We start from the raw sequence: 23881 nt of genomic DNA on the forward strand, positions 1-23881 counted from the left end.
GGGTTTGTGTTTTGAGGTTTACTGGTCCTTTAACATGTTGATGCCAAAACACATTACAAACCGCCTAAGCCAAACCACTTTGTGTCATACTTAATAACACTTCTGGATATCCTGCATCCCAGACATGCTGACAAGGGACAGTGCGTGTCTTCTCATTATGATCATCTTCTTAAATAAATGATCTTGTAAACACACAATTATTTTTCATTCCTTATATCTTTTTTTCCAAGTGCTTCAAAGCTGTGTTTAAGATACATGGCATACTTGTTTTAAGGCATAAAGGTTTATCGTCTCTTTAATTCAATCTTAAGGTTTTCCTTTATGTTTGTGTTTGATTTGTACTTTTGCAAAATGATTTCCAGTCGAAATAGATTGCTGCGTTATTTGCATCCATCAGACTGCTATTGTATGCATTATGTCTAGGTACACATTGTGACAAGGGCATTTGACTTTACAGCTGCTTTCAATCTACTTACATTATGGCTTCCAACTGTCTCTCTTTTGGAAAGACAGTCCTTCTTTGGCTTCTTTAACATTGGTAGCAGTGCTTACCATCCTCTGAAAAGGGAACTGCGGTGGATCACTTTTCAGATAATGGTATAGCAGTGGTTGGCAGGCATTCAGGAGATGAGTCTGTCTCCTACTAAACATCTGTTTTTCTTTTATCAAGGGGAGGATTTTTTTCAGTAAAAAATTACTGGAATCGCATGCCAAGTGTTTAAAATGCGCTCCTAATGAATGCACTTTTGACAGTCTGCCTGTCAAACTCTGCAGCTCAAGTTAAAAATGCCGCAGCCGTGAAGCAAAGCATTGTGGCTGCAGCATGTATACAGCCCTGTCATGCTGTAATGTCAACATTTCAGTGGGTCGCTTTAAAGGATAAATTCACCTTTTAGAATAAAATAATAAATGCACATGTGCATTTATTATTTGTGTCTGCAGGAGCCTGTAAAGCATTGCACCACCGATCAGCAGATGGCTAATGCCATGCAGGCCTCCTGCAGATCTGTCAGTATGGGATGTACGAGCAAGCAGATGTACTGACAGGAAGAATGAATGAACTATCATAGTGTTTCACGGTGATAGTTCATTGATTACTGCAAGTTGACAGCTGCTAAGGCTATCAGGACTTGTAGTCTCTCATTCAAAGATGACTGTGAATGAGTGACGCAGCCATGTGGGCGGAGCCCCGCACAGCCATGTGGTTTTATTTTTTTTTCCGTAATTTGACAGCTAGTGAGGGGGAAGAAGATCCCATGCTAGCAGGGATGGGGGGGGTGGGGCCCATCTGATTGTAACATGTTACATGTTACAGCTTGAATATGGATGTAGCATGTTACGAAAGGTGAATTTATCCTTTAAGCTTTAAAATTAAAACTTAAAGCTGATTGGTTGCCATGCACAGCTGCTCCAGATTCTATCTGCTCAAGCCTTAGTACATTTTTTTACTGTTGTGTGCTTTTCCTTCTCAAATGTCCTCTCTTACCACTCCTGTAGAGATGTATACAGTAAATATATGTGCTGTTTAACGGAGTCATTTACATTGTACTAAACATTTCATCTATAGATTACAAGATTAGTTATGTTTAATGCTCCATTCATACTTGTAGGACTCCAAAGTTGCGTGATTTTGTTATGCAACTTTGATGCAACATTAACCCAACTTTGTATGGGTGGGACTTGGATGTGACACTAATGTACCACTGTTGCATGTAAAACATTCAGGTATGGCATCCATGCAACTTTAGAAGGCTAACATTGAAGTTTATGGCCCTCACGGTGCATGAAAATCAGAACAATGTAGTGCTTGAACTACTTTGAAGTCATTGCAACTTTAAGTAGCATATATATGAATGGTTATCATTGAAAAACATAGGGTACAACTTGTCATGTGACCTTAATGTCCAAAATGACAGTTGCACAAGTGTGAATGGAGTCATAGACTCCATTCACACTTGTAGGACTCCTCCAAAGTTGCACTCCAAAGTCATGCAACTTTGGAGTCCTACAAGTGTGAATGGAGTCATAGACTCCATTCACATGTGTGCAACTTGTCATCTGATTTGTCATGCGACTTGGATGTGACTTGTCCCTCTGCAAAGTCGGAAAACATTCAGGGACAACTTTCATGCAACTTTTAAGGGTTAATATTGAAGGCTATGGCGCTCAAGTTGCTTGAAAGTCAGACCAAAGTAATGCATGAATTTGAAGTTGCTGCAACTTTAAAGTCTCATGACAAGTCTCACAAGTGTGAATGAAGTCTAAAGGATAAGTTCACCTTTGGAGCATGCTGCATGTTCCCACTCCTACCCCCTCTCCCATCGATCCCCAGTGACCGCAGACAGGGATTCCCCTCTCCGTTGTCACTTTTTAAAAACAGATTCTTGTGAGCGAATAAACTACAAGCACCATCTTCCACCGGGGCAGATGGACTTGTAGTTTCAATGGGCTGTGGGGGCTCTGATGAGCACTTACAAAAAACCCACAAGAAAGAAAGGATACAGCACCTCAATGACTAATGAACAGGGTATATTTATTGAATGCAAAAAATGACAATGTGCATCCCATACATTCCCTCCCCCCCCCCCCACTGCCCGCCCAAAAACAGGCCTACACCTCCAAAGAAAACCCCTCCTGAAGGCACAGCTCCACCCCAGCAATAACCCTTTCCTCCACCCCCCAGGACACCCTCAACCCCCACAGCAGACCCTCCTCTCCTCTCCCTCCCCCCCAGGAGCACTCTCGTAGTCCACTGACAATGTCCTCCGGGTTTCAAACATAAAGACCATACAGATGTACGCGCTGAAAGCCGGAGGACTTGTCTGCCCACAGGAGCCCGCCTGGTACCCGTGATATACTGATCACAGGAGCAATGTTTTCCAGCCTGTTTGTGTTATAAATAAATCAACCCCATAGTACTGTATATATGTTCTACAATAAAAATGCTTTCTGCTATTTAATATGCTATCATATTAAATTAATATGTCATTTTATAAAAATAAAATACTTGTTTCCCTTTTTTCATCCTTTGTTACATCTCAATGCTGCTCATCTCCTATGACCTATTTGCAGTCACTTCCTGCCTACATGTGCATCAGCAGTTTATTAATATTCCCTAAAATGTCTTGTATAATTCTTTTATATTTGCTGCATAACTGATTAGCTATTGTGGTAAGGCACGTGGCTCCTATGGAAGAATTAGCTTATTTAATAAGAGAAGCCAAACACAGCACAGCAAAGGCCATAAATAATGAAGCACACAGTCCTTTAGCTAGATGAAAAAAATGGATTAATCACCTTATTCTCTGAACACTAATATTTCTCCATGTAAATTTATTATTCCAAAATACCTAACCCTGCAAAACAGATCAGGAGAGAGCAGTAAAACATTCTGCCTGCCATCATTGACTATAGGAAATGTTTAATGAAGAGTTATTTTAGGAGTCCAATACATATTGATAGAATTTAAGTCTTATTGAAATTAGTCGAGTTTCATATAAGAGGGACAGCTCTATCCCCCATATCAGTGTGCCGAGAACTGTTGTAATGTAAAGTGGACCCCCATCTAGATCTATATTTGAGCTGTGCCATCATTCATTTAGGCTGTAGAGTCGCCTGGTGCAACCTACATTGCATTACTGTAATCCAGAACTGAACTATTTGTACTCGCACCGTTGATCTGATCTGATAATCTTTCTGTACACATCATAGAAGGACAGTACAGCTTTTCCATCATATATATGAGTCCTGTGGTGCTTCTTTATTTATATGCTGTACATAAACCTAGGTAGAGTTGATAAGATCCTTATAGTTCTATCTCTAGCTTGTATTCCCACTTTATATATGTGCAGAGCACATTATCCTTCAGTTTCATAGGCAGCCATGCATGTCACACTTTGTTAACAGATGGTATAGCAAACTGCAGAGGTTAATACCTCCGTAATTTATACCAAAAGGGACATAATCATTGAGTAAAATTAATCTAAATTAGCCATAGAAGATGGTACAGTCAGATGTCAGACTGAAAACATATTTTTCCTTTCTAAAAGAAAGAGCTATCTACTATAATAAAATTGACTGCTTTTTTTTATCATTATGTATAGTACTTCTGTGTATAGTGGCGTTATAGGGAATAATGTCACTGATTTTTCTTTCTTTATTTTCTAACTGCTTTTTTCATTAAAATAATTCTAAAGGCAGAAGGATTTTTTATTTTACCATTCTATGCATTAAGGTAAAAAATATTGTATTCAGCACCCACCCACCCCTCCCTTTTATACTTGAGCCCGATCTCGATCCAGCGATGTAACTCTCTCACACAGAGCCAGCTCGGGAGTGAGCACACACAAGTGCCCCCCATAGCAAGTGGCTTGTTATGGAGCCAGGAGCACCAGCAGCAGACCCCAGAAGAGGAGGATCAGAGCTATGACTTGTTTGTTATTTAACCACTTCCATGCTGGACCTGTAGCAGAAATACTGCTACAGGGTGGCACGGGTACGCAAAATCACGTGTATACATGATTTTGCAGTTCCGGGTAGGGGGCACGCACACCCTACCTGCACCGGCATTTGCAGCCTCAGCTGTCAATCACCGGGTCCCCGACGGCACTTGGTGATTTCTGAGAATTACCGAAGGGGAAGAGACCTGTGTATAAACAACACAGATCTCTCCCCTGTCAGCTCCTGCACACTGCTTTGTATGGCTCTGCATAGCAGACTTAGTAAAACAGCACACAGTTAACCATTTAATCGCCCCACATGTTAACCCCTTCCTGCCCAGTGCCACTAGTACTGTGTCAGTGCTTTTTATTAGCACTGATCACTGTATTGGTATCACTGGGGATGTCAGTGACACCAAGTCAGTTTCCCCCAGTGTCAGAATGCCCGCCGCAGTCCCACTATAAGTCGCTGATTGCCGCCATTACTAGTAAAAAAAATATATATATAAAAAAATTCCAGTATATATAACCCCATTTCTAAATGCTAGAACTTTCATGTAAACCAATTAATTTACACGTATTGGGATTTTTTTTTAGCAAAGACATGTAGCAGAATACATTTTGCCCTGAATTTATGACGAATTTGATTTTTAACATTTTTTTACTGGACATGTTTAATAGCAAAAAGCCAAAAATATTGGTTTTTTCTCAAAATTGTCGGTCTTTTTTTGTTTATAGCACAAAAAATAAAAAACACACAGGCGATCAAATACTACAAAAAGAAAGCTCTATTTGTGGGAAAAAAAGGACGTAAATTTCATTTGAGTGCAGCGTTGCATGACTGCGCAATTGTCAGTTAAAGTAACACAGCGCCTTATCGCAAAAAGTGGCCTGGTGAGGAAGGGGGGTAAAAACTCTCGAGGGAAAGTGGTTACGTTTTTCCATATAGCCGAGCCAATTGGGCATACTCTGATTCAAGGGAATCCGAGTACAAACTAAACCATAGAAACAAACAAATAAATCAAGACATCAGAAAAACCTTACAACCTGATGGACTACCCTCCAATTCAATAAAAGGATGTCACTTGAGGGAGTGCGCATGCGCGGCCGGCGGTACGGGACATGTCTCCCTGAGGCTCCTCCGTGCCGCGGGTAAGACAGCCTCACCGCCACGCGATCCGGGCTCGCACTGCTTCACGAGCGGCCCCGATCATCAGTATAACCCCCCGGCCACCTGCAATAATGGTCAGGGGGGGTCATAAACACCAGGTGGCACCGCCAGGCAAGCCCATAAAGGAGGCCCTAGCTCGAGCCTCATCCAAGATGGCCGCCACATCGGGGAACTACAATGCCCAGCCAGCATCCTCCAGGCTTGCAGTCCTACAGCCAGAGCAACCGAGCCAGCCATGCTCTTCGGAGGGTGAGTCTGCAGATGAATCTGAGACCCCCATGACTACCACGACGCCTGACCTTACTGCCTCTGACCTTCTGGCCCGCTTTGAAAAAATGTTGCATAAGGCCCTGAAACAGACCTCTGACCGCATTACTGACCAGCTGTCCAGGGAAATCCGCGAGCTGGGGCAACGCACTGCAGACCTGGAGCAGAGGGTGGATGACTTTGACGCAACACTTCAAACGCAGGGGGACGAAATTGACCTGCTGCGGGACGAAAAGCTTACACTTCAGACGCGTCTAGAGGACTTTGAGAACCGGGCCAGACGCTCCAATGTACGTATTCGCGGCCTCCCTGAGTCGATCATTGATGTCCACTCTACAGTTACTGCGCTATTCCAAGAGCTCGCCCCTGCTATTCCAATAGAACGCCTTGAGATGGACAGGGTTCACAGGGCACTAGCTCCTAAATGCACTGATGGCCCGCCGCGAGATATCATAGCTAAACTCCATTTTTTCCGCACAAGAGAGCAACTACTTCAAGCCGCTCGCAATTCGGAGTCCCTCTTGTTTCAAGGTCATGCTTATCAACTATTTCAGGACCTCTGCCCCACTACTATCACCAAGCGCAGAGCCATGAAACCGCACCTGCAAGTGCTTCAGCAGCATAATATACCATATAAATGGTGCTTTCCCTTTGCTGTGCGGTTCAGATACCAAGCCCGGGACCACGTATGCAAGACCACTGACGAACTCCTGGACATGCTACGGAACCTCCAGCTACACCCCCCCGCAACACCGTCAGAGACTTCCAGAAGGCGAACGGCGTCGTGCTCTCCGAAGAAACTACAGCCTCCGTCAACCCCTAATGGTCACCTGAATGTACACAAACGCGGCCGATTTTCATCTCCAGCTCCCTCACCACAAGACTCTATGGACTGAATCCTGTTGACCACTTCTACTCCTCCTACCGGCTCTTCGTGTGGTGGTCCGTGGCCACCCCTGTAGTCGCTACTTGCTGAGTCGAATCAATCGGCCCCCCATCTGACGGTTTACATTGCACACCTGTATCCTTATTCTTGTTTGCTGGGCTTTATTTGTTTTTGTTTTTTTTATACCTGTTTCTTTTGACCAGCTCAGGATACAGGCCATCCTAGATATGTCTTACGTTGGGTTGTTACCTGCCTTATTGTTTGCTAAGTTGGGGCTACTGTTGAGCCTCTACCTTGCCTATTGGACCCCCGGCCCCGGCGGCTCGGATCACCCGGTTCCGGTCTTTTAGAGGCTGTGCCGGGTGGGTCGGGGTCGCTGGCACCAGGGCACCCCGGGCTTCCTGCCCATTATGTTTGATGTTTTCTCTCTTTCCAGGATCGCTCACATATTTATATGTCTACATGCTGTCTTACTTGCCGCCCACGCACCTGTGCACTCTCCACTTGCCCCTTTGGTGTCCCGTTTTTTTTGACACCACTCGGGCTACAACCGCTCCCCGGACCACCCGGATTCCGGGTACCCCCGGGGACCCTTCTCCTTTTCCTTTTCTTTTTCTTCCAGCCTCTTTATGGCCCTCTCTACCTACCCTAGACCACCCTTACCCCTCCCCACCTCAACCCTTACTTTTCTGTACGGCCCCTTGTTATTATCCAGTTTCTACAACCGCATACTTTCTCCTAGCTCAATTCGCAAGATGGCTCTCCTGAAGGGACTCCAATATTTACCAAATCACCGCTTCCTCCACCCATGGGTTCCCTGAATATCCTTACCCTGAATGTTCAGGGCCTTAATGTCCCGCAGAAGCGCAACAAAGCCTTTCGTTCTTTTGCGTCCTATAAGGCCCACATAGTCTGCCTGCAGGAGACGCATTTCACTCCTACCTCCACTCCTAAATTTTTTGGCCCCTGCTACCCACAGGTCTACACCGCCTCTGCTACTGTTAAGCGCAACCCAATTTCCTCACTGTCTCCCTTTGAGCCAGCATGTCACCGAGACCCTCATAGACGGGGTCTCATTTCCTATCTATACTCCCTTTTTACGACCCCATCCGTTTCTCCATTACCCTCATATACCGATAAATGGGAAGCTGATTTAGGCCGGCAAATCGACCCCTCAGATTGGGACCTCATTTGGAACAATACCAAGGAGTCCTCGCAAAATGTTGTGGCCCTGGAGACCAATTACAAAGTCCTGACCCGCTGGTATCTTGTCCCAACCAGAATTGCGAAATTTACCCCTGATTATCCCCCAGTTTGTTTCAGAGGCTGCGCAAACCTAGGAACATTTTTTCATATTTGGTGGGATTGCCCAATCGTCCGTACTTTTTGGGCGGAGATATTCAGTACACTGTCTGCACTCAGCGCCACAACCCTCCAACCAAGTCCTCTAGTCGCGCTTCTCAATCACCGGCCACCAGACATCACGAAGGCAAATTCTAAGCTTATTCTGCAAGTCACCACTGCGGCCAAACAGGTTATCGCTAAAGCCTGGAAATCACCCTTATTGAATACGACTGCAGTCATGACTAGGGTCACTCAGGCGATGATCCACGCAAAAATTGAAGCCACTATCCTGGATTCCATCCCCAAATTTAAAAAGATTTGGAACCCATGGGTGGAGCATTTCCTCCCGCCCAACTTTGACGAGTCCCTTCTCAACCCTTAATCTATGTTTTTTGCTTTACGGGAACCATCCTTTGTTGATACTGCGGTTATTTGGCTATTTTCAGTATCCCCTTCCTTGGTGCCGTACACCCTATCCCTCCCTTCCTCTCTCCCCTCCTCCTTTCCTTCATGTTAGGCTCTATTTGATATTTGTTGTTTACTCTTGTTAGTGCTGCCTGACTAGGATAAATGGGAGCCTTTCCTGTTCATTTACTGTACACCTCCAACATCCCATTTGCTTACTTATAACTTATGTACTTTAAAACAATAAAATGTTTGAACAAGAAAAGGATGTCACTTATTTTAAATGTGATATGGCATAAAATACCTTTTTTTTAACGATCAGTGCAAATGGGGAGGTTCTATATGTAGTCAACAAAGAAGCATAACTGCTAATCATAAGAATCTGGATATATTAGATTTGTCCTATTCCATCAAAATCATGTGCCCACTTATTCTTGAGATACCTACAATCACATTTGTAAGTTATGGGCTTGCGTTCTCGTCTATAAAACCATTCCCTTCTTTCCTAGATATTGTTTTATATATCTATCTAATGGCCAATTTTTTGAATATGACTATAATCATGTGATTAAAGGGTGATTAAAGGCTGGCAAAGCTTACTCACTGTATTGTATCCATAGAAGAGTAGTGTTGCCACCCTAGGACAGGGACTATAGACAGAGCTGGGTACAGTTCTAACTGGTAACAGGAGAGGCAAAGAGCACAGGAAATTATCAGCTCACAAGATTTCTGGCAGGATCAACATTTTTTTTTAACAGACTAAACAAGATAATGCAATAGTTTTTTGTTAGGGTATATTTATTGTTAAGTGAACTTCTCAGCCATTCAAATATTATTAAAAGTACTACCTAAGAGCAGGCACTACACATTGCTGGATATTACCTCTGTTAACTGCAAAAAATATATATTTTTTTCACCCTTTTGAATATTGTACATTTTGTTAGATTTCCAATATTTGGAAGATTTAGACACAATGATTTTTGCACTGGTAAGAATTAGGGAGGGTGTAGTATTTATGTAGTGCAGGGAAGTGCAGGCTAAACCTTAGGTGCATTCATTTTTGGTCGGTCTTACCCTCTTCAGGGACTCACTCTTGGCCAGTTTTGCCACCTGTCATTTTGATGGGCAAGTAGTAAAGTGCAGGAGGTAGGAGGAGGACAGGACAAGCCAGTTGAGAGTGGGTCAGGATTTACGTATTTATTTATTTCAGGTACTTCTATAGCGCTGTCAATTTATGCAGCGCTTTACGTATATATTGTACATTCACATCAGTCCCTAACCCTCAAGGTGTGTACAATCTAAGGTCCCTAACTCACATTCATACACACACATACTAGGGCCAATTTAGACAGGATCCAATTAGCCTACCAGCATGTCTTTGGAGTATGGAAGGAAAGCAGAGACCCGGAGGAAACCCACGCAGGCACAGGGAGAACATGCAAACTCCAGGCAGGTGGTGCCATGGTTAGGATTTGAACCGACGACCCTAGTACTGTCAAGCGGAAGTGCTAACCATTTAGCCACTGTGCTGCCCATATCAGGGGCATATCAGGGTGTCCTCTGGGATTTGGGGTTGCTGAGGTACCCAACAGAAATACCAGGGTTTGATGGAAGTACCTGGAGCTGTCAGAATTTGCTTGTTAAAGGATAAGTTCACCTTTTGCACAAAAATTGTAAATGCACATCTTTTTGCAGGTAAAAAAAATGTGCATTTTTATTTTTGGCTGCAGAAGCCTGGAAAGCATTGCACCAGCGATCAGTTGGTGCCATGCAGGTCCCCTGCAGATCTGTCAGTATATCTCCTTGCCCATATGGCATGTACCAGCAAGCAGTTATATTGACAGGAAGATTCAATGAACTACCATGGCGCTGTGGAGCACCGTGGTTGTTCATTGAGAACTACAAGCGGACAGCCGCTAAGACTGTTGGGACTTGTAGTTAATTCATTCACAGAACACTGTGAATGAATGAAGCTGCCTTGTGGGTGGAGCTCCACACGGCACGCGTTTTTTAAATACAGACAGCTAGTTCGGGGAACGTTTCATCGTACTTCTGTCACAGGGAGGGTGGCAGCGGGCAGTGGCCACAGCATTGGGAACATGTTACATGTTCCACCCTAAAGACGGTGAAGTTGATCTTATCCTTTAAAGTCAGTTCACTGATTTTTAGGTAACTTCAGGTTCATAAAAATGTACAAGTTTACTGGTCTGTTCATACCTGGAGTTGCTTTATAATATAAATTACCTGTATGTATAAAACCAACCTGGACTCATACCTTATACAACCAAATTGGTAGGTATAAGTTCAGGACCAATGGTGGTATTGTGTAAAAAGCAAACAAAGCAAAGGCCACTACTGCACAATGGCCAGTACTCCCGTTTTACTTTGCTGCACACAAAAAATAAATGTTTCAGGGATGTGCTGGCCCCATTTATCAAGATGTCGTAAAGTGCTTTGTCACCTTTAAGGTAAAGAGAACCGGCTTGCCACCAAACTACTTCTTTACCAAGAATAAGCCGGCCATAGATGCTTCGAATCTCAGCCGGTTCAAACTAAAAATCTTCTAGTGCATGGCCAGCTTTCCCCCATGTATCTAAGATTTCACTGTTGATGGAAAGAATGCACAGCAGGACATAGAGGGCAGGAGATGGGGCATGCCTGTAATTCTGAATATGAACAGAATTGGGAACAAAAATACATTTAATTAACATCATAACACTGGATACTTCTACTGTTAAAGAAAAATGATGCTAGAGTGCCACCTATCAAACTTCTCATCGGTATCATTTATCCTTCTGCTGCAGTGTTCCTTCAGTATTCTTTTCAATGTACTGTATATTTTCCCTTGATAATTTATGTCCTTTCCAAAGCTTGTTTGTAACACATTTCCATTTTTTATTGGCAGCTGTTTCTAAATGTTTTACCCCAAGACAGAAGCCAATGGATAACTAAAACGGAGGAGTTAAGAACAGGGTATAAAAAGATTAAGGAAATAGTAAGTGATATTTCTGCTATTATTAAGTGCCGAGTTTAAACATTGTTTATTTCTGGGATGTGTGGATGACGTCCTGTTTGTCTTATTCTAGCATATAACAAATCCTCGAAATGCTGCTGGCCAGCAGGACTTAATGATAAACAATCCACTGTCTCAGGATGAGGGGGTAAGTGGTTTCTCGTTTTTAAAATTTTAAGTGGAGCTCCAAATAACTTGGCATTCTCTAGCAAAAAACGTCGAAACACAATGGACACACGTTGCTTCAAACCTGACCACACAGATCATGTAGAATTCATGCTCAAAATATGGTCAGACAAAGCCACTGGAGTGTTTTTTACCACTGTTTTTTTTTTTATATTAACAATTGAAGATGCTAGTGCATTAATAAAAGTATATGTGAACCCTTACCTTACCCTATAAATAGAAATAAAAGGCAAAACTTTTCGAATGTATAAATAAATAAATCCTTTTTTTTTTTAAGAGATCACATAATCTCTGTTCTCAGGTGCACAAGGGGCTTAGAAAGGTAGGGGTGGAGAAACAGCATCACACTGAACTTCCTAGTGAATGGCTGTAAAGGGGGGGCGTGTCAGCACAGGTCTGACCATTGGAGGACATGCAGGCTGTTCTCCCAGCACAGCCAGAAAACTGATCACACTGGGAAGGATGTGCTCTCATGGCTAGTATGGTCAGTTTGAAATAATAGAGTAGAGGGACTGGCAGAAACACCAGGTATTTCACAGAACGGAAGCAATACAAAGAGAACTGGATTCTTTTTAATAGAAGTACATGGTATAAAAGACATAGGAAATGTTGTAGTAACATATTCTTTAAAGATTTGATAAAAATTTAAACTGTGTTATAAACAATTGGTACTAGGCAGCATAGTGGATTAGTGGTTAGCATGTCTGCATTGCAGCACTGAGGTCCTCAGTTCAAATTCTAGCCAGTACACTATCTGCAAGGGGTTTGCATGTTTCTCCCTTGCTGCTCATTGTTAATCTACATTGTTATCTCTTATAAACATTAATAGCCAGTTATATTTGGTGCATTTGGAAACACATCCAGCTATTTTAGAGATTGGTGGCTAGAGCCTGCTTAAATCGCATTTTCACAACTCTTACTGTAAAGAACCCTTTCATACATTTAGGAACGGAATTAGTTGAACACTTACTACAGCCAAGAATAAAGAAGAGGCATCAGAACTTTAGCATCTGTGCTGCTGTAATACGTTTAGAGGTGTATTGATGGGGGTCACCAATGCCAGGTTTCCCCACCAATTTATCTAAAGCATCCAAATAGGTAGGAGGTGCCAAAAGTTGAAAGGACACCTTTCCAAAGCCCCCGGTAAGGATCTCCTTGGGTACTACTACCAATAAAATGCCAGGGTCTGGGTATAAGTTTGTTGACAGTTAAATTTAATAGCCATTTAGGGCAAAAAAAAATCATCTTTCTATAGAATTTTAGAGCAGGTCCCATGTTTACCAGATTGTTTGATGAGGGCTATTGTTCACTACCCTGACAGTTGTAGAAAAGAAAAAATGAGCAAGAAGCATCCCTGACAATCAGTCATTTTTCTGTGTTTTTTGCAATGCTAAGCACATAAAATGAGAAATGTGGTTGATACAGGTTACTGCATGATGATCCTCACATTTAGCAGTGCCTTGGTACATAAGCCCACAGTTCCAACACAATAAATATAATCCTTCCAGATGACTTTTGTGAAAAAATTCAACTTTTAAGTAATTTACACTGTATGCAATTCATATTTCCAGAGCCTCTGGAATAAGTTTTTTCAAGATAAAGAACTTCGAGCAATGGTGGAACAAGATGTTAAAAGAACGTAAGAATCAAATTACTCTTTTTTTTATTATAGCATTAGTATTGAAAACACGTACTATAATCCTTATTTCCAAAATGCATATTTTGAGATCTCGCAGTAAAAATGCCATTTGAATTGATATCCTTTTTTTGCATAACAGAGTATATAATTTCTTGTTAAAGTAGAAGTTCACCCTAGTTTTGCTCTATGAACCTTGATAGCACCATGTATGACTTCTGTTCATGCTTTGGTTGTCCACCAATAAGCACTGGAAACGCTTGGCATTTTACCAGTGACACCATGGTGTCTCAAAGCCTGCCCCTTCCCCCATGCTATCTACAGGTGAAACTCGAAAAATTAGAATATCGTTCAAAAGTTAATTTATTTCAGTAATGCAACTTAAAAAGTGAAACTAATATATGAGATAGACTCATTACATGGAAAGCAAGATAGTTCAAGCCGTGATTTGTCATAATTGTGATGATTATGGCTTACAGCTCATGAACACCCCAAATCCACAATCTCAGAAAATGTGAATATTACATGCAATCAATAAAACAAGGATTGTACATAGAAAAATATGGGACCTCTGAAAAGTATAAGCATGCATATGTACTCAGTACTTGGTTTGGGCCCCTTTTGCAGCAATTACTGCCTCAATGCGGCGTGGCATGGACGCTATCAGCCTGTGGCACTGCTGAGGTGTTATGGAAGACCAGGATGCTTCAATAGCGGCCTTCAGCTCTTCTGCATTGTTCGGTCTCATGTCTCTCATCTTTCTCTTGGCAATGCCCCATAGATTCTCTATAGGGTTCAGGTCAGGCGAGTTTGCTGGCCAATCAAGCACAGTAATCCCACGGTCATTGAACCAGGTTTTGGTGGTTTTGGCAGTGTGGGCAGGTGCCAAGTCCTGCTGGAAAATGAAGTCCGCATCCTCATAAAGCTCGTCCGCAGAAGGAAGCATGAAGTGCTCCAAAATCTCCTGATAGACGGCTTTGTTGACCCTGGACTTAATGAAGCACAGTGGACCAACACCAGCAGATGACATGGCTCCCCAAATCAACACAGACTGTGGAAACGTCACACTGGACTTCAAGCTTCTTGCAGTGTGTGCCTCTCCATTCTTCCTCCATAATCTGGGTCTTTGGTTTCCAAATGAGATGCAAAAGTTGCTCTCATCAGAAAAGAGGACTTTGGACCACTGAGCAACAGACCAGGTCCTTTAGCCCAGATTAGATGCTTCTGACATTTTTTGTTGTTCAGGAGCGGCTTGACAAGAGGAATACGACATTTGAAGCCCATGTCCAGGATACATCTGTGTGTGGTGGGTCTTGATGCACTGACTCCAGCCTCAGTCCACTCCTTGTGAAAGTCCCCAACACTTTTGAATGGCCTTTTCCTGGCAATCCTCTCCAGGCTGCGGTCATCCCTGCTGCTTGTGCACCTTTTTCTTCCACACTTTTCCCGTCCACATAACTTTCTATTAATGTGCTTTGATACAGCACTTTGGGAACATCCAACTTCTTTTGGAATTACCTTTTGAGGCTTGCCTCCTTATGGAGGGTGTCAATGATGGTTTTCTGCACAACTGTCAGGTCAGCAGTCTTTCCCATGATTGTGATTCCTATTGAACTGAGAGACCATTTAAAGGCTCAGGAACCCTTTGCAGGTGTTATGGCTTAATTAGCTGATTAGAGTGGGACACTTTGAGCCTAGAATATTGCACCTTTTCACAATATTCTAATTTTCTGAGATTGTGGATTTGGGGTTTTCATGAGATTTAAGCCATAATCATCACAATTATAACAAATCACGGCTTGAACTATCTTGCTTTGCATGTAATGAGTCTATCTCATATATTAGTTTCACCTTTTAAGTTGCATTACTGAAATAAATGAACTTTTGCACAATATTCTAATGTTTCGAGTTTCAAAATTTTGAAAATTTTGAATGGAAAACACTTCCTCTGTGCCCTAATGTTTTCAAAGGGATAGTTTGAGATGGGCAAAGCGATACTATGAGTTGTCACTGGCTGGAAGTCTCCTGTTGTAATTGTTAGACAACCAGAGAACAGACAGAAGTCAAATGTGGTGCTATGTATTTCTCAACGTGCATCCGTTTAATGTTCATAGAGGAATTCTAGGTTGAACTACTTTAAACACTAAATGGAACTATGCATTTTATGAAAATTGAACCTGGTGGTAAAAAAAGTTGTGTTTTTTGGTGGGAGTTGATGTGAAGATTATGGGATTTTTTGTAGTTCAGGATAAAAGCAAAAATTGTAATTAACATCCCTTTAGAAAAACACAATCCTGCCCCATAGGCAGCCATACAGCTCCATGCATATCTGTGTTGCAGCACCATCCTGGCTAGTAGTGCTCATCTTAGTAGCTGTTAATTTACCTGGATATTGTCCTAACAGCCCTCAGCTCTTATTGCATGATTATACAAAATAATTGGATTTTTTTCAATTTAGAAATAAAAAAGGAAAAGTAAATGCAATTAGTAATGAAATAGAATGCCATGAAAATTAAAGTGATATTGGGTTTATTAAAATTAAAATAAACAAGTCTATACTTACCAGAGCAGCTCTGATCCTCCTCTTCTGGGGTCCCCCATCGGCGCTCCCGGCCCCTCCTCTTCGGCAGGTGACCCCATGGAAAGCTGCTGTCCATGGGGGCACCCGTGCAGGCTCGCTCCCGAGTCACTCTGTGTACGTCCATTGACACAGAGCTGCCAGCTCGGTCCCGCCCCCCGCTCTTGTGTCACAGCCGATGGTTCCCGCTGCTATCAATCTACCCATTGAGGAGGGAGACATCAGCTAGAGCACATCACAGAACAGGATTAGACTCTTCTTTGGTGGTCCCCCACTCTTTCCTGCAAGTGCCACCATAGCAAACCCTCTGCTATGTGTCCACACATGCAGGCATACTCAAGAACCTGGCTATGTGCATACATAGACACACACAGCGTGGCTTGGCCACAGCCCCTCTCTCTCTCCTCAGAAAGTTCCACTGCTACCTCTGTGAGAAAAGGAAGTGCAGAGAAAAGCTTCAGCCGGGCACAGCGCTGGATTGTGAGAAAAAGCCAGGTAAAGGTTTAGGGATGGGGAGAACAGTTAGTGGGGTGGTTTTTTTTACCTTATCTGATTGCAGGAAATGCAATCAGATAGAACAAGCCTTTAGAGCCACTTTAAAATACATCACATTTTAGATTTTGGGATTAGTTATGAGTATAAAAGAAAAACGGGGCTCCTTCTCCCTTTTTACTGAGGCTTTGACAAACCAAAGTGGGACAAAAGATATAAATCAAGTGGACGTTTTAGCACCCCTGTCACGTTTTTAATGGTGTTGATGTTCTTGTTTGGGAGACTCGACCTAATTGTTTTCTTGGAAACCTTTTTCACTTGGATAGAAAATGATAGATAATCCAAAATGTTATGGTTGTCAAAGCAACAAGATATGGTAGGAAATCTTCCAATGGGGACACCTGTTCTGGGAACCAATTCCTAAAAGATTTTAGGTTATGTCCTGTTATGTCTCCAGGACAGGAAGTGTATTGAAATCTCTTCAATAGGACATAGACAGCAAGAACAAGAAAATGACAGGGGATCTGACCATTCCCTATTCTATTTATAATTAAATTAAAAGATTTTAGGTATAGATATACTTTAATAATAAAATCTGTAATATTGTATTGCACATTGTCACTCCAGGTTGTAGTTAGTGTTTTCTTTCCATTCCAGCTAATATAATATGATATCATTTAAGTTCATTTTCATAGTCTGTATGATCTGGTGGAATATTCTGAGGCCACTACAATAATTATGGAGTATGTGAAAATCTGCTCTGTAACCTAATCTTTTTCTTAAAGAGGAACTCAAGTGAATAGGTGAATACAGTGTTGAACTGTGTAATTGTGTGCTGTTTTACTGGCAAAAGGAGTCATTTTTAAGCCAGCCCGGCGGTTCACACACTTCTGCCACACTGAACAGCAAGGACAATCACATTACAACTATTGTTGCAGCTTCTGTCCCGCCTGTATGATTTTGATTCATTGTCCAGTGGTAGGCTGCAGACAAAGAGGTGCCACAGAGCAGCCTTTCTCAACCAGGGTGCCTTGAGGTTTCTTCAGGGGTGCCTTGGCAATATGTCTAAAAATTGCTGAAAACTTGTATACAAGCCAGCGGGGGGAAGAAGCCCTCCTTTTAGTTACACAAAGGCACATGTTTTCATTGTGCACCCTTACAGCCTTCTAGTCATCGGCATCCTGACAACCAATGACATCATCAGTTGATAAGGAGTATGTTGGTTGCTTGTACAATACAGCATCCTGGTTGACCCACCCCAGTGCTGGGGTCACATTAGCTCAGGGAGGAGAGAAACACTGGAATACTAATCAGTACCAGTGTACAAAAGTGTATTTGCTGTGGAAGGATAAATTACCTCTATTGTTGGGTGTCCTACAAGTGTGGATGTTGCTGCGTTATGTAAAACTAGTAGAATAGTTTTTCACATTTTAGAATGGGGTGCCCTTTTAAAATTATGGACAGTCTAGAGGTGCCTCAAGACTGTCCATAATTTTAAAGGGTGCCTTGACTGAAAAAGGTTGAGAAACACTGCCACAGAAAACTGGAAATTAAGTATGGAAATTGGACAAGGAGGGCTCAGTCATGTGACTTGTCAATGTCACGTGACCATCCTCTCCATCGATCATTGACTTCTCTCTACTGTGTTTGGTGGAGTACCCTGCTGCACACCACAGACCGCACACTGTGGCCTGCATTTAATGAAAGGGCCAAAATTCAGCTTGAATTGTGGAGCATTCTTGTGCTATGTAGCAGAGAGTGGAAAGCAATGTCTGGTCTTAATTATATCCCCTTGAGTGTTCTTTCAGCTGGTTGGGTGAATCAGGACAGGGTTTGAAAGTACTGTAACTGATTTAATAGTTATTTTTCCTTTTTTAAGTGTCAACACATTTGGTTAATAAGGCAACACGAGGAGCAGTGTGCCTGCCCAGCCATTCATCAGCTTAGAGCAGCAATTACAATGGAACTTGGTTGGTTGCTAAGAGCTACTCCACTTTAGCCATGTTAGAAAAGTTGCATAAAATTGTCAGCTAGAATCTAGTCAAACCCACTGTTACAGAAGTTTGTAAATGAGCCTATTACAGGATGAGAATGTTATACATGTATATGTATTTTGATCCTAAAAGTAAAACATGCTTATCTCTTAAAGTGTTACTAAACCCAGGACCCTGTATTCACATATGTGGTCTTCCACAGTACACAGAACATGGAAATGCAATTATTTTAGTAAATATAAACTGCTAAATACCTTTTCTCATTAGCAGTTAGAGCAGTATTGTGGCTTCTATCTGTGTCCAGCCCAGCACTAGCTAAAGCTTGTAGGAGGATTTTTCTTTCTTCCCTAGGAGGATTCAGAAACCCTGACCTCTGTCTGGACAGTGCTGATTGGCCCTGTGCTGATCACATGTACTCTCCCAAGAAAAAAATAACCTCTCTAGCAATATACACCAAATTGAGCATGTGCATGCCTACAGTTCAGTCTGGAGATAAGTGGTGTCGCTTGAAAAGGTGGAAGAATAGAGAAGAAAGGATCAAACAGCTTTTTTACACAATATAGAGGATTAACCCCTTAGGTTAAACAGTGAGTATAAGAAGCATGCTTTACTGAATATACAGACTGATTTTACTGTTGTGGGTTTACTAACACTTTAAATCCTCCTCTGTAAACTTCAGAACAAATTCTCCCCCTATGTCATGGAAATGAGTGGAGGGGGATGTGTTGTAGTACAAAATAATGAGCCAAGTAGTTTAGGGCAATCAACTTACGGTATGGTAAGTAAGCGTTGTCACCCTAGGACAGGAAGTGTGTTACTGTCAGCAATGGGGTAAAATAAAAGGAAACCTAAAACTATTACAACCACCATATCTAAGACTGGTAATTTGCAGCATATTAAAGTGGTTGTAAAGGCTCAATGCATTATACCTTAATGCATTCTATGCACGAAGGTAAAAAAAACCTGTGTGCAGCAGCCCCCCTTCCCTAATACTTACCTGAGCCCCTTCGTGATCCAGCGATGTGTATGAGAGCTTTGGCTCTATGGGAACTCTCCCTCTTCATTGGCTGAGACAGCAGCTGGAATCATTGGCCCTGCTCTGTCAATCACAGCCAGTGAGGACAGAGAGGAGACGGGGCCGAGCCGCTGCCCTGAATGTCCATTCACACACAGAGCTGCGGCTCGGCCCTGTCTCCTTTCTCTCCTCATCCTAGGTGCTCCCACAGCAAGCTTCTTGCTCTGGGGGCACTCAGCAGAAAGGAGGGGCCAGGAGCACCAGCGGGGGATCTGAGAAGGGGAGGATCAGGGTTTTTCTGTGCAAAACCACTGCACATAGCAGGTAAGAATAATATGTTTGTTATTTAAAAGAAGATTTTCCTTTAATATCACTTTAAGTTTTTGTTGTTGGGCTTGGATACACTTAAATTTCCAGTCCTATCCATTTTGTATACATCAGTCCTATTTTAAAACTCATCTTCCAGGTTTCCAGAAATGCAGTTCTTCCAGCAGGAGAATGTGAGAAATATCCTTACCGATGTACTTTTCTGCTACGCCAGAGAAAATGAACATTTGCTTTATAAGCAGGTAAGATAAATATTATTCTTATATAATGCAATACAATACAGTGTCTTATTGATTATTGCTGCATTGTACGCTACATTTAATAGGAAACATCTTGTTTCTTTAATGCGGTCAATAGAAATCAATAAGGAAAATAATCACTTGCATTTTCAATCCTCTTGCTTTTATTTTCTTTTATTTTAAGACAATAGTAGTTACAACTAAACTTTAAAGCTGAATAACAGCCATGCTCTTATTTAGGTTTTTAAAAAGTGAAAAGAGGCTAGACTATTTGTCAGATTTTTAAAACTGAGTATTGAGTACTTTTCTCCTCTCAGGGATAAGAAGTAGGAAAGTATAAAAGGAGGAAAAAAACTTGCACAGCTTTTATCTATTCTAATAAAAATTGGTCTTTTATTGCTTTATCTGTCCCAGGTGAAGAAATGTCCCATCACTTTCTGTTCTTGGGATACAGACTGCCAAACCTGACTGAGGTTCTAACCCTTCCCCACTGTATACAAAACAAAACATTTCATTCACAGATGTGCTTTAAGGTTAAAGAGTCAGTGTGCTCTAAATTAATATTTTAGGTTTTCGTGGTTCTTTCCTTTATGTCTTCCAGAGACTTCAGAATTAATTGTTCTAGTAATCTGCTGGGACAATCACAAAGCCTAATGCATTTTCTGTAATGTCAAGTAGATTACTGGAAAGTCCTGCTGTAAGAGAGTGATGGCTTTACTATACTGTACATGTGTAGTGAAGACATAAACTGCTGTAAGGGTATCTCATCACTGGATGAAATTCACCAGTGTTCCATTAACGATAACACTGGCCTTCAGGTACAAAAGAGTTCTGCATTATAATGCACATTTCTCGTTCATGTAAAGAATAAATAAATAACTTACATCAAGCCATGGTCCAACACTGTCTTGAAATGAGTTCCACAAAGGGGAGCTGTTGTCAGGAATGAGGACTGTCTCATCATTATGGACCCATGCCGCACATTCATTTTTGCTCAGTACAGTGTAGAGGCTTTGTTGAGCATCCAGCTATATTGAGTGGTTCAACGTCAGACTATGTTTGCCATTTTCTACATCAACTATCTTTTCCTAGCCAATTTACAGACCAGATCACTATTTTATGGAGGTTTCTCTCATAAAGAAAGAAGTTAAATGGCCAAATATGGAAACACAACTTATAGCAGGGTGTTTCAAAACTACAAGTCCATCATGCCTCTGCCTTTCAGAGTCATGCTTGTAACTGTCAATTTTGCAATTCCTCATGGGACTTGTAGTTTGGCAACAGCTGGAGTGCCACCAGTTTGACAACCGTTTCTTATAGGAACTGTTCTCTGGTGATGCACCATCCCTGACTGCAGAGGGTAGCACCTGCAGTTCTTCCAAATCCATGCCACTTCCCTACCATGTGGTCTGCTAGAGAACATTATCACACTATTAAAGCCATTCCTAGGTTTTCTCTATGCTTAAGTTCTAGAAAGTACCTTCATGTCCCCAAATTTTAATTTTCTTACTGCTAATTTCAACTTTCAACTTTGTTGGCTCATTAGTCAGATATCTGGTAAGCAAGTAAGTTAGTAAGTAAATGCAAGAACTGAGTTAAAAACACTAAAGCACAAGCTAATCTTTGTGAAACCCACATGTCAATATTATCAGTGGATCTAGAGATACAGGGAGTTGAAGTTATAAGGATATGTTGGCTTGTCCCGGTAAAGTCAACCCGGCTATACCCTCTAAACATCTAAAATTTTCCTATCAGTTAGCCTGGCCACCATCACATTTGACCAATAGGAAGAATCAGTTGATGGGATTAGATAAAGGATAGCTTAGTTATTACAGAAAAAGTAAAGAATCATATACAACTTCATTATCACGGGATATGCCAAATATTTTGGTATGCAGTTTTCACTAAAGGTAACCTATGTTTGTGCATCTTTTTCATCATACAGTATGTACAATTTAAATTCCCCAAGCTTGTGACTGGTTTACGTTATTATAAGTCTGCACTAAAATGAAATAGAAATCCCTTAATAAAAACCTTTTGCATTCTTGGACTGTTGTGTCTGACAGATAGGGACCTAATCTGCTTCAACAAACTGGAATCCTGTGAGGGGAAATGCAAAATCCTTGCCTCAAGGACCCACAAAAAAGCCACCACAAACAACAGAGGACTAAAGAGTTGACCACTGGTTCTGTTTCCAATTCCACACTGAAGATGTTTTCAAGATTCCAAATAGGAAGAGTGCTTTAAACTGAATCTCTAAAAAGGAAAAAAAAAGGGAGAGAATTTCTAGCAGATATAAAGCACAGGCACCTGGGGTACTTACACATACCTGCAACTGCTCTCCTTTCCCAGCTTTTGCCAAATCCCTGGCTGTTGTGACCAGGCAAATCTCTGGGATTCCTGGTAGTGATAGAGGTTGCCTGACCTCTCTCCTCACATACATTCCTATTGGCCAAAGAGCCATTCCCCTCATAGTGATGGGCCAATAGGAATGTTGTGGACTGGGAGGGACCAGGCAAGCTCCAACACCACTAGTAAAGGTTGGACTTTGTGCAGTCATCATTGCACCATGTTCTAACATAGCAGAGGAAAACTACAACTGAGGGACCTATGTGCAGATACTCCTAGGTGCCTACACTTTATACCTGGTGGAATATCCAGTACCTACAAACTTTCATCAAGACAGAGCAGTATGGACATACTTACAGTGTAGTACTGTCTAGAACAGCTTTTCTCAAATTATTTATCCCAGAGGAACCCTTGATATTATTTTCAGGTCACGAGGAACCCATGCTAAAACAAATTTATTGTTGAGTCAGATGGGAAAATGCCTCTTACATTCGTGTTCAGTGGGAGAAATGCCTCCTTACAGCAGTGGTCAGAATGTCACCTTTACAGATCATTTAATGTCATGCTGTTGACTCTGCCAAGAGACATGTTGGCCCTGGAACTATGCAGACACCATGAAATGGGAGATCAGTCTGTCAGAGATCAAGGGACCCCTATCAACCTCTGGAGGAACCCTGGTTTAGAATGGCTAGAACCATTGTTTTGGCATACTTTTTGAAAGGGAAAATTTATATACATTTTATATATATGAATGACACCAATATAGTAGTAATTTTCACCTCAGCTGACAATGCATGTATATGAAAAAGCGTCAACAAGTTTGTTTTACAAGTTACATCTTAAATCCCCAGAAACTATTTAGTACATTAAAAAGCAACTCGAAAAAAGGCTAAAAAGGAAGTGTATTCCAAACCCATGCTAGAGAAGAGTGAACAGAACTTTGCTATATTTAACAGCCATCAAAGTTTTGGAGGATCCTAGGGAGCCTGCTAGAAGAGCCTCATTTTCAAGTTAATGCTGTTTTTGTATTAGTTTTCGACAGAGAACATTGGGAGAAGACACTAAAGAACTTTCCAAAATCAAATTACGTTAACTAAGCAATAAACAAGTTAGAAAATGCATATTTTCCTAGCTATGTTAACTGCAATGCAAAAGCGAATCGTTAAGCCAAATAAAAATTAATGGTGAGCAATTTTTTTTTATTTTCTATTTTTTTTTCTTTATAAATTCACTTGGTCGTAATTATTCAACGGTGTCCATTCCCACAGCGTTAAGTGAATGCACCCCAGGCACGTCAAGCATTGAAGTGGGGAACCGATTATAATTTTAAACAAAGTCTGTCATTTACTGAACTAGAAAGTAATATTATTACTGGGTAAGAATTAAAACAGCTTAATTACCCCCCGCTTGGGTTTGATATCTCAGAGATGCCTTACAGAGAAATAACACCTTTCTGCATAAGGAATGAATATTTAAACTCGATAACATTTAAAAGAAGAGAAAAACTTAAGTCTCCTCACAAGCTGTTTAAGCCATTATT

General features: G+C 41.6%; 1 protein-coding gene across 4 annotated transcripts in view; it reads left to right on the forward strand.

Moving 5' to 3' along the window:
* Positions 1-23881, forward strand: part of TBC1D5 (TBC1 domain family member 5) — a 766435-nt gene that overhangs the window by 461259 nt on the left and 281295 nt on the right. For all 4 annotated transcript variants that reach the window (XM_089692221.1, XM_089692220.1, XM_089692223.1 and 1 more), the window contains exons 7-10: positions 11418-11507; positions 11599-11673; positions 13283-13350; positions 19893-19995. In XM_089692221.1, the coding sequence (XP_089548347.1) occupies positions 11418-11507; positions 11599-11673; positions 13283-13350; positions 19893-19995 (336 nt within the window). The remainder of the gene's footprint in view (positions 1-11417; positions 11508-11598; positions 11674-13282; positions 13351-19892; positions 19996-23881) is intronic.

Source organism: Staurois parvus, unplaced genomic scaffold (assembly GCF_062004578.1).
Source record: "Staurois parvus isolate SC_StPar_1 unplaced genomic scaffold, SC_StPar_1.0 ptg000579l, whole genome shotgun sequence".
In the NCBI taxonomy this organism is placed as follows: Eukaryota; Metazoa; Chordata; class Amphibia; order Anura; family Ranidae; genus Staurois; species Staurois parvus.